This window comes from Pistacia vera, unplaced genomic scaffold (assembly GCF_008641045.1).
Source record: "Pistacia vera cultivar Batoury unplaced genomic scaffold, PisVer_v2 Contig630, whole genome shotgun sequence".
NCBI classification, from domain to species: Eukaryota; Viridiplantae; Streptophyta; class Magnoliopsida; order Sapindales; family Anacardiaceae; genus Pistacia; species Pistacia vera.
In genome coordinates, this window is record NW_022196480.1 from 561,747 (window position 1) to 572,942 (window position 11,196).

At 36.4% G+C, this 11,196-nt stretch overlaps 2 protein-coding genes across 2 annotated transcripts; both read right to left on the bottom strand.

Moving 5' to 3' along the window:
- Positions 1 to 379: 379 nt before the first annotated feature.
- On the bottom strand, positions 380 to 1,685 carry LOC116111271 (GEM-like protein 5). Its single transcript, XM_031397468.1, has 3 exons — positions 1,160 to 1,685; positions 799 to 1,073; positions 380 to 687 (listed from the first exon to the last, which is right to left on the bottom strand). Exons 1-3 carry the CDS (start codon positions 1,581 to 1,583, stop codon positions 481 to 483), a joined length of 906 nt encoding a protein of 301 aa, XP_031253328.1. The 5' UTR covers positions 1,584 to 1,685; the 3' UTR covers positions 380 to 480.
- Positions 1,686 to 3,424: 1,739 nt separating this feature from the next.
- On the bottom strand, positions 3,425 to 4,887 carry LOC116111303 (uncharacterized acetyltransferase At3g50280-like). The gene has a single exon (XM_031397501.1). It carries the CDS (start codon positions 4,811 to 4,813, stop codon positions 3,425 to 3,427), a length of 1,389 nt encoding a protein of 462 aa, XP_031253361.1. The 5' UTR covers positions 4,814 to 4,887.
- Positions 4,888 to 11,196: the final 6,309 nt, after the last annotated feature.

Sequence of the window (11,196 nt, forward strand, 5' to 3'; positions counted from 1 at the left end):
CTCCTACAATATGCAGGGGATCAAATGTTGTTCCCACATCTAGTATTCTACTTTTGAATATTGGGCGCTGGAGAATCAATTTATTTCTGATGATTAAGAGCAAGTATAGGTATAGCAATCTTTGTAATACTTAAGAAGTTAAGTGTGTCACCTCAATTGAAAAGTTATTGCCTCTGTTTATCATGCAATTTGAAAGTAATTAAGCATTCATACTGAGTGAGTTGCTAGAGGTAATTTGGGTTGTGATTACAGTGGGCTAATTATGTTTTTTTTGACATTACAGTATCTGTGTTATTCAGCAGAAATCTGGCGAAAATATGAAGAAGACATTTGAAGATTCTTCAAGTAAAATAATCAAATTAATACATAATTACAAAACTTAATCAAGAAAATCCATGTTATTTTACATACTCAAAAGGGAATACTAAAATACAAGAAACAAATCATTAATAACAGAAACTGAAGCTCTGAAACAATGATCTAGGAAGTTGGCTGTACTGGTACCCCATGTGCTACAAAATTTGAGATACTTTCTGAAAGATGCCGACATGCTTTATCATAGTTAACAAATCCCATGAACCAAAAATCATGTCCATCAACAGTAACGATCTGGATGTATTTTTCTGATGGATTTTCCTTCATCGCCACAGGATTGGTGGTGCCAATCATGGCCAAAGGTACCATAACCTGTAATTCAAAAACCAACCATTGTTAATAGATATAACTGGACTCAAATAAAATTAAACATATATTTCATACTGGTTATGTTCATGTATATGGATTGAAAAATTGCTATACCTTGTAGTAGCTCCAAGTCTTCTGGCCGGAAGGTGCTGTAAAAGACAAGGGACGATCACTGCAGAAAGCTACATGAACATTTGAGAGATATAGAGTTCCAGCTACAGGTCCAGTTGATGTTGACAGGTAACAGGCAAATGTCTTCTTCAGATTCTCATTCGGATATGTTGTGAAAGTTTGCTTGTATATCGTCTCGAATCCACCTCCTGTTAATGCTTTCGCGTTCAGGCTCATCTTGCCCCACGCAGCTTCAGGCACCGATGAGTTCGTTCGAACTGCAAGCAACAGAAACAATGTTAATTAAAAGAGTACGGAACTTTTGATGAAGCTAATAAAAGTAATAATTTATTTTTGAACTTACGATTGTGCCAAATATTATTGGCCATGGTTTCAGCCTTATTGCCCCAAGAATTGAAGACATTGAGAATGGATTCCATGGGACTACTGCTTGGTTTCTCAACGGGAGAGTACTGAAGGTAAGGATGATGATAGTGTTGATCCTGATTATTAGCAGAAGCGCCCCACAAGGCTGCTTTTTTGTTGTCCGGATGGCACGTGGGCACAGCAGGTGCTCCCATCACATGAGTCCCCCATTTCTCAGCATCTGTGACTGTAGATCCCGGCGCAAAAGGTGACGACGATGGACCTGCAGTCGGCTGATGAGGATGAGATTGCATTTCTTGAGCACTGCTTGAACTTGACGCAAATGGGTTTGTTTCGTTATTTGAAACGGGAGAAGAAACAGAAGGATAATGAGGCTGTGATTCTTGGTTGGTGCCGTTCATTTTGGTCTGATAAACTTTGGATAAGAGATGGAACAAAGTTCTTCTTTGATGGCGGAGTAATAAAAATACTGAGATTTTTCCGTCTTGGTGAAATAAATGAATGCATAATTCAATATTTATGCATAATGGAATACGCGTTTCATAATGAGATGAGGACTATTCTGTGAAAATAATTGTTTGATTTAAGAAATGGAATACGCGGTTTAGGAATGACGGGCTTGGTTACTTAGCCGCGTCTTTTCTTATCAACTATTCATTTAACTCTGCGGATGTGACATCACGCCATAGAAGTTTCTATTCAAACCCTTTAAGGTTTTTAATTTTGCCTAAGCCCATTTATACTAGAAATGGGCTAGTAATATATGCTGGGCTAATTTGCTTAAGGCCAGTATAGTGTTTGATAGTATTCATTGTCTAATAAATAAATAGAAATCCAGATCTCAAATAAATAAACATTTAAATAGTAATTAAGGTAAAGTTAATAAAAGACTACGATGACATGGCAAAACGTGATTGTAGACAATTTCTAAATCTTCTAAACAACCAAAATTATCAGCAATTGTTCCAATTCCAGTTTCAAATTCCAATCAATCTTATCAAGGCCGAACGATCGCATACCAAAGGTTTGGTAAAACGATAAGTTGATATCTAAAAGGTTTTAAAATGATAAATAGGTACCTTCTGTCATGTTCTGTTAGTGATTTTCGTTTGATAATAGTGAAAAGACTAAAATGCCCTTGAAAATTTGATATTTTAGTTTTTTATAAATTTAAAAATTTCTAAAAAACCCCCTAGATTTGCTAATTTAACTGAATACCCCAATATATAAAATTTTTGTAAAATAACAAAACACCAACGCCGGGATCTGGCCGAAAAATTGCGTTACGACACAGACTCGTCGAATCTGTGTCATAACGCGTAGATCTAGCATTTTCCGGCAAGATCCATGACTGATCTGGCCGGAAAAGGCCAGATCTACGGCCAGATCTGACCGTCGAGGCTGGAATCTGACCGAAAAATTGTGTTACGACACAGACCTGTCGATTTGTGTCGTAACGCGTCGATCTGGCCGGAAAAGGCCCGATCTACGGCCAGATCTGGCCATCGAGGCCGAAAAAGGCCAGATCGACGCATTACGACACAGATCCGACGAGTCTGTGTCGTAACGCAATTTTTCGGCTAGATTCCGACGATGGTGGCCGGAATCTGGCACTGCACGTGGCGGGGGTGTTTTTGTTATTTTATAAAAATTTTATATGTTGGGGTATTTAGTCAAATTAGCAAACCTAGGGGGTTTTTTAGAAATTTTTACATTTATAAAAAACTAAAATATCAAACTTTCAAGGACATTCTAGTCTTTTCACTATTATCAAACGAAAATTACTAATAGAACATGACGAAAGGTACCTATTTGTCGTTTCAAAACTTTTTGGATACCAACTTATCGTTTTGGCAAACCTTGGGTATGTGTAAATCGTTTTGCCATCTTATCAATTCACAAAACTCTTCAATATGAGTTACCACAGACCTCCCAACGACCCCTACGCTTCTCAAGGTTCTTTTTTTTTTTTTTTTTTCTCCTTTTATTTATCATCCCATTGGATGATCTTATGATATGAAATTTAATCGTTGATTCTAATTTTTTTTTTAATAGGCTATTCAGCTCCCTATCCACCACCACCGCCGTACGAGGGGTACCCGCCACCCCTACCGCCACCTGGGTTTCCTAACCCTCCGCCAGGGCAATGTCCATACGAAGGGTACCAAGGATATTTTGCTGAAGGGTATCCTCCACCGCCACCTCGTGCTGGTCAACCACAGTATTACTACGAGCACTATCATTACCAGAACAATGATACTGGTTGTACTTCCTTTCTACAAGGCTGGTATNGCGCCAAAACCACCTCGAGATCAACGCTGCCACCACCTTCACGCCCTGGAAAAGCGGAGATCTTACCGTCAAACTTGTTCGCATTTCCACTTCTAACCGCCAAAGGTCGGCCCCACCCGAAATCATTATCGTACATCGGGAATCTTGGCGAGCTACCCATCGTCATTGATGCACCGTCGAAGTTTCCTAGCGGGAACACTCTCGGATTACTCTCCCAATCACCCACAAAACGACGCACCGTTTTGTCGTCATGAGCGTTTACATTTTTGTTCAACTGCTCCGCGCACCACCTCAGATCTTTACTCAACACCTCCCCGGCTGACGCGTAAGTGGGAATGCTTTGAATCGCGTTACCGAAATACAATGGATCCAGTTTCGGGTTCAATCTGTGACGGCAATTAACCGCCATTCTGAACGTAGTCGTTTTGGACACGTGTAATTTCCTCGCTCGAGTCACCGCCCGCCATAAAAGAGCGCACAGTGACTGAAACGACGATATCTCCACGTTTGACTCCGTTTTCTTGAACAAAGTATTATAGTACGGATCGTTACTTTGCTTCCCCATTAATTCAACGGCGTCAATATCGCCGTTAGTGATGCATATCTTGTTATTAACTCTAGCTTTCAGTTCCAAAATTGATTCTCTGCTGAAACTGAAGATTCTTTCACTCAACGGTTCGTATTCATTGAAAGTCACCTTCAGTCCACCGTCGGGAATTCTCAAAACCGCCGGCGAAATCAACACTGAGTCGCGAGAAAAATCGGGTTGTTTGGAGATTTTCTTCATTCCTCTCGAGATTTCAGCGAAAGTGTTGAAAAAATTCCAGAAGGACGTGCCGTCAGTGACCGCGTGATTCACAGCGCAGCTAATGAAGACACCGTCCGCAAGCTCTGTCACTTGTACGGTCAAGAGTGGTTTACAATGGCCGTCATGACTAATAGTTCTGTCAAAAGCGAAGAAGCTCTTGACGATTTCAGGGACATGAAGTGGGGCAAGAATTTCACGAATGAACAACTTGGCGGCATTTTTGTGAATAAAACCCGCACCCGCGTCGTTGCAGGTGACATAGATGTAGCCATCAGAGTCGGTCTTCAAGCGCCCAGCGAGAGGAGGAAAACGAGAGAGCGCTTGAGAGAGAGCTCTCTTCAAGAGAGCAACGAGAGAGTCAATGGGTAGATTCGGGCGAGTGAAAAGGCCACCTTTTTGGATGTAGTGACAAGAAAGCATGGGAAGGTCAGAAACTGCAAGCTTAAGGTCTCCAAGAGTTGATTTTTGGTCAGGAAAAACGACGCATTTGGAGACCAGAGTTGGAGAAGACACTGAAACTGAAGCAACCATTTTTTGCGAAAATTAAAACTACTCTCTCTCTCACTCTCGAACTCGCAAAATGGTTCCTTCAGTTGTTGTTTTGATTTGCGAGTGAGGGATTGAGTGCGAAGAAATGAAGAGATACGGGGAGTATTTATAACGGCGGAAAGAAGCGTTAAGAGCAAAGGTGCATGAACTTAAAATGAATGATGAGGTGGTCACTAAGCTGTTACTTTTTTAACCTACTTAATTTATTTAATGTTTCAGTTTAATTAATTAATGATTGTCTATTTTCTTTTTTGTGTTTGTTATCTCAAACCATGATTGAAAACCACGTGTGCATGTTCCTTCTGTTTAATTACCAATTGGGCACACGCTCATTAAAGACAGAAGAGAAACTCTTGGTAATTGTACACGCCTACATTACTATTAACTAACTATAGCTTTCTTCCTCTCATCCAACAGTCTCTTGCCATGTTAATTAGCAATTGGGGTATTGACACGCGTCCACGTATTTATTAAATGTGAAGATTAACATAAATTAATTTAATTTATTAAAAAATCTGGATAGATATTTGAGAAAATGGTAATATTCTAAAACAAAGGGTTAAAATAATGATGGGGATTTGTGTAGGATTTTATGAGGGTAAAAATATGGAAATTTTGGGAGTAAATGGAGTGTTTACTGTTTAGTAACAATAATTAAGAGAAAATCCTCAAAGATTTTTCCTTCAAATCTCAGGAATATCATGTAAAGTCTATCTTGAATTACACAAAGCCCCCATATATACGAGATATGCAGCCTCACACACAACCATCCAAATTCTACCAGAATCCTTTAATGCAATCTCATCCTGATATTCTTGAAAAAAAATGAGTGCTTCGTGGCTTTCTTCATTAATTTCTCCTCGTCCTACGTGGCTCACATGCAAATGCAGAGTTGTCCATGGAGCAACAAGTAGCAAGTATCAACTTGGGTTTCTATTATTTTTTTAACCACTGAGGCCAAATGGGGCTTAGAGAGTTACATCTAGGACTTCTCTACGGAAGTATGTTTCCCAATTCCCATATTTTTTTTTTTAGGACTTCTCCACGGAAGTATGTTTCCCAATTCCCATGTTTTTTTTTTTTTTTTTTCATGACCAAGGTGGTCCAGGTCAACTTGCCTCCACTTCAACTATTCCTCAGAATTTTAAAACTATCAATCGGATAAGAGTTTTAATAATCACCCTTATTAGGAGTCGTGAAAACTTGAACTTGTAAACCATATAAACTTATATCATCTTTTACTCTTTTACAATCAGGTCATCCAGTGATTATTAATTCTCATACACTATTCTTTATATTTTCCGTAATATAATATAAGAGGAAAATTTGTTGAATACAAAGGCCAAGTTGATGGAATAAGGTATTATAATAGGATGATTAAACAGTTTGCTTGGCAAATGGTGTACTAAAATTGATAGTTTTGAGAAGAATCCATGACCTAATCTAAATAATTCTCATGCAAATACTGATTAACATTTATAAAATCTAAATAAAATCCATGCGAAGAGCGCCGACTATTTACGTTCTGTATGTTGGCTGTCATTCTCTCAATCCCGAGAAAGGTCGGCCCAGGGAGGAAAGCCAGAATCTTAACTGTTTAAGCTAATCCTGAACTGTCTCATTAAGAAATTAAAATTAATTAATTGGGATAATTATTATAATATATAGTTTTTATTTATATTCGAAAGCTTATGTCTGAGATTACATGGTCCAAAGGTCGGCTAATTAAGTTATAGAAGAATCTGCAAAAACCGCCATTTCTGATTTGTCGGTTTGTGGCAATATTTAAAGAGCATATTATAAAGCACATTTTGGGTTTAATTAATTAATAAATGGTTTGACTTCACTGATAAAATAATGGGGAATTATAGTGCAATGGACATGGTGTCTTAAGCGAAGAAGGTTTGACATGATGTGCCACGTGTATGACAGTTCAAGACCAACTATATGATTAAGAGGAGTTTATTGCTTGAAGCTTAAAAAATGGTGTGTTTTGGGAGATGTATTTAAGGAGGAGGAGTGACAGTGAGTGAGTTTTTATGTTTATGTTTAATGTTAATGTACATTTGCACTGAACCTTGCCTTCTGGGAACCTGTTTCTGACAGTTCAAAACCAGCTGATGGCCGGTGAGTTAATACCCTCATTTCTCAACTTGTTTTTATTTTATTTTCACCATTATTAATTCGACATACCTTTTCTGCATAAGTTATACTATAAATTTGTGACAACGTTTGTGGCATGGGAATAGATTATTCTAACTTGTTTCTCTGGTTTCTCTAACGCAAGACTGACGTTGAAAATCCATTAATTTCTATAATGATTTACTTATTTGTTGATGCAAAGAACCAGACAACCAGAAATATGTGATTAGCAACGTTAGAATCACGTAGAATGTATGCATGATCCCGGTGGATTAGCGATGTAATAACATAATGATGAATATGTAAGGATTAATTTAGAAAATAAAAAACAATAAGAGACTTTTTTTTAAAGTGGTTCAACTGCTCGTAATACAAGGTTTGTAAAACAGATTACAACTAAGTTTATATAATGGGTCTGAAAACAGATTACAACTAAAGTTTATATAATGATAGTCACATGGTTGAGTTGGATATAAACTCAAATTTGTTTAAACGGTAAGTTGCGCCATCATCGGTCTTGATTATGGGATCCGTATTGTGAGATATTTGCATGCCAATTGGGGATTTATTCACCTCGTATTTCCCGCACAACATTATTAATTATTACAATTTTAAGATTTTATATGCACATATCAAGTGAAAGGGGTTTGATTAATTTATTGTGAAAAGAATTAGTACACTGAATTATTGAACTTATTCAACTCTAAACTATAAAAAAATCGTATGAACAATACATGTTTGACTTATTTGCCAATAAAAAATCCTCACATAATTAATTTAATAATACATTTCAAATTATTGTGTATCATTAGTCTATCCAATTTTTTTTTTTATAACTGTGTTCAGATCAGTTTACTCGTACTTCAACTAATTCTTTTGGATTCTGAAATTATTGTTTGATTAAGATCTTTAATAACCACCCTTATTAGCAACCGAGAGGAAACTCAAAGTCAAGATCTCTTGAATAATACATCTGAGAGTTCATCCATCTTTCATTACTCTAGTATCAAGAATTTCACCTTAATTTGTTCTTATGTAAACCTAATTTTTATTCTCTAAAGTCGACAACTCTGCTCTACCATTTTTTCTCAAACTTGTTGTATGTTTTTATATCTGGAAACCCAATTTCGGCCAAAGGATTTAAAAAAAAAGACAGTGGGAAATTAAATATATAAATAAATAAATAGAGTTGTTTTGCCTCATCAAAAGATGACATAATGGACCATACGAATGAACCTTTATAAATGACAAAATTAAACAATTAATTTATTGGCTAATTATTCACGGTACCTACTGTTGTTTTACGTTGAAAATTGGTAGCTCGCTCTAAAATTATGTCCCAATATTAATATTATAAAAAAAGAGACTGCACAGTCAAAGCTTTGACACACCGAAACCAGGACAAATTATGTCAATTAATTAACTATTGGGGTCTAGGGTTTGCATTCATGCACCTGAGCTAAGTTTGAACTCTTGCATGGATTCCATCTTACGTCTTTGAATTAGGGTTGGCGGCCAATTGTCTTCTCTTTGAATTTCTGATAGGTTCAGGTCACCAAAGCTATCACCACATATCATGAGCTCTCAAAACTAACACTGAAGTCCGTTTCAATAACAAGTGCAGTTTTCTTCTATTTGTCTTGACTATATATTATGGCAGGTCGGAAAGTGACCTACTATGTCGTTTTTGGATCTTTATAACGAGTATTTTCATCGTGTGAAAACATTGACCAAAACGCGTAGATGCTATTCTCAATTTAGTCAATTCTGTTTCATATGTTGGACAGAAATTTATAAAAATTTAGTTATAAAAAGATCAATGTGGAAATCTTTTTAAAAATTGAGGAGGAATATTGTCAAGAATGAGGAGTTGTTGCAAAAGATCAAAATCGAAAAAGCGTTTTCCCCTTAATATAATGTTTCTTCGAAGATTAGAATGCTGGCCCTTCTACAAAAATTTACGTGTTTTAGAAATGTCAACCAGCTAACAATAGTAGAAACATAGAGAAGAACACTTAAAACTTCCGCACATCAAATTGCTTTGGGCTCTTCTGAACATTGAAGTCGAGTCAGGGGCCAAGCCAAGGGCAGTTAGATCTACACGGTCAGTTCAGACTCAGGATTAAGAAATTCAGAAAGTAAGTAGGTTGAGGAGGCAAAAGAAGATGATCAATAAATCAGAAGGCGATAGTGGTCTACATCACCAATAAACATTCATCAGAAATCATTATAAATATTATATTCCGAAGTATATCTTTAATCATAATAGATATATTATATATTTACTATATAATATATATAATCTATATATAATTTAATAATATATATTATAATATATATATATTAATATAATAAATTCGTGGTGGAACATGAAGTTTTCCCTGTAACTATCAGGGCCTAAAACAAGTCTTGAGAAGACCCAAAGGAATCAGAAGTGAGCCTGTGACTTATTACCAAAACTTAAGCTAGAATTAGGTAAAGATCATTAATTTAAGAGGACGCGTTTCTAGTTCCAATTGAAGTACAACAGAGGCTTAGCATACATACAGTCGAAATTAATAGCTGAGCACAACAAAGACATATGAACCAAAAGCATAGGAAAAAAATCATAGGGTCTCCAAGACTAGGTAGAAAGATAGAGATATATGATTAATTCTTCAATTATGCAAATTCAAGATCTGATTTGTATAGAAAAAATTAAGTATGATCTCAATCCATGCCTGCGTTGTCAACAACTTATAATTATATCTAAAGAATGTCAATTATTGCTTGCTAACTTAAGAAAATAGTCTATAGCTCTAAGTAGAAATCTAAAACGCCTGCGAAAATGGGCCAATTTTAATCTAACTTAGGAGAAAAAATATTTGATACTGAAATTTGAAAACCTGACTATATATATAGTATATATAGAGGCACGTGCATGTTTCAAACCCAAGTTTAGAAAGCCTATTCTGGTTCTGTTGGCAGCCATAAATATATTCCTAAATCCATAAGCATATTCTTTTCCCTTATCAATCAAATGCTACCCAAAGCTAGTCAAACTGTTTTAAGCGCCCTAGCTAGGGTAGACAGGACGATATAAAAGTGTAATCTGTATTTACGTCGGGAAAGGGTCACTCTAAAGGGTAAGGCAATTCAAATTGATGAGGTGTTTATGCCAAAAATTCCTAAGCCATCTTTACATCATCAATGCACTGGCATATGGAAAGACAAAGGACGATAAATATGTACCAAAAGATGTGGAGTTGAAGATCTTGCAAAATCCTTCAGCGTTTAGTAGGTTCCATAACTTGAAGATTTGAAGTGAACCCAAGTAGATCTTTCTGTTCCTTATCATGATTCGGTCTAATTGGAAAGAAAATGTGGTAGGGTAAAGTACAGGAGAAGTACACAAGAGCATAAACCATAGCGAAAGTTGTACCCAACAAAGGCTGAGATTAACATTTTGTTACAATTAATGATAGCCAAAATGGAAAGAAAATGCCATTGATTTTCGGAAAATGAAAGTAATGGTCCCTATGGCCGCATAAAATTTTCATCCCATGAGAATAAAAAGATTGTAGCCTGCTCAGAAAGCTTTGGCATGGTGCCTCAGTACAAGATCCTAGAAAATGAATTGGGTTCACTTGTTTTTGTTTAAACCACAAAATTACAGAAGGGAAGGGGGGTTAAGATGTTAATAATAATTGCTTTTAAGAAGTTAATTGATGCACTTTAAACAACCTGTTTTTGGGGGTTAATTTCTAGTAAGAGATTGGTGTGAATGGGTGAAATAGAAATGGAAGAGAGGAAAAAAACAAGAACTATTGCATCAGAGCGTGGGGAACTGTTGGGAAAAACATTGACGTCCACCTATACTTGATTAATAGGAAAGAATGGGAATGAGAACCGATGAACTCAACGATCCCCACTATTATGAAAAGTACATGCACCCAAGAAATATTGGAAGTGGCCAATCATAATAGAAATTATGTATTGTTGCTTTTAAGGTGGGATTATTAAATTACGTGTGTGTTACATGCCGTGTTTTGGTTTAAGCATCTCAATGCTCTGTGATTGGCAAACTTCCCAAGCATCAAACCTGTTCAAACTCTTTAGTCTTCTTTGATGTGAAGTTTTTTAGCAAAATCTATGGTGTTTACTGGTAATAAAGGTAGTTGTAGTAAAAGTATTGCTCTTAATCAAATTCTAATACCCACAAAAAAAAATTCTCTAAAAAGCTC

Coding starts and splice junctions, on each gene's coding strand:
- LOC116111271 (XM_031397468.1), bottom strand. CDS start 1,583: ATGAACGGCACCAACCAAGAATCACAGCCTCATTATCCTTCTGTTTCT. Junction 1,074..1,159: donor CAATAATATTTGGCACAATC/GTAAGTTCAAAA, acceptor TGTTGCTTGCAG/TTCGAACGAACTCATCGGTG. Junction 688..798: donor AGACTTGGAGCTACTACAAG/GTATAGCAATTT, acceptor TTTGAATTACAG/GTTATGGTACCTTTGGCCAT.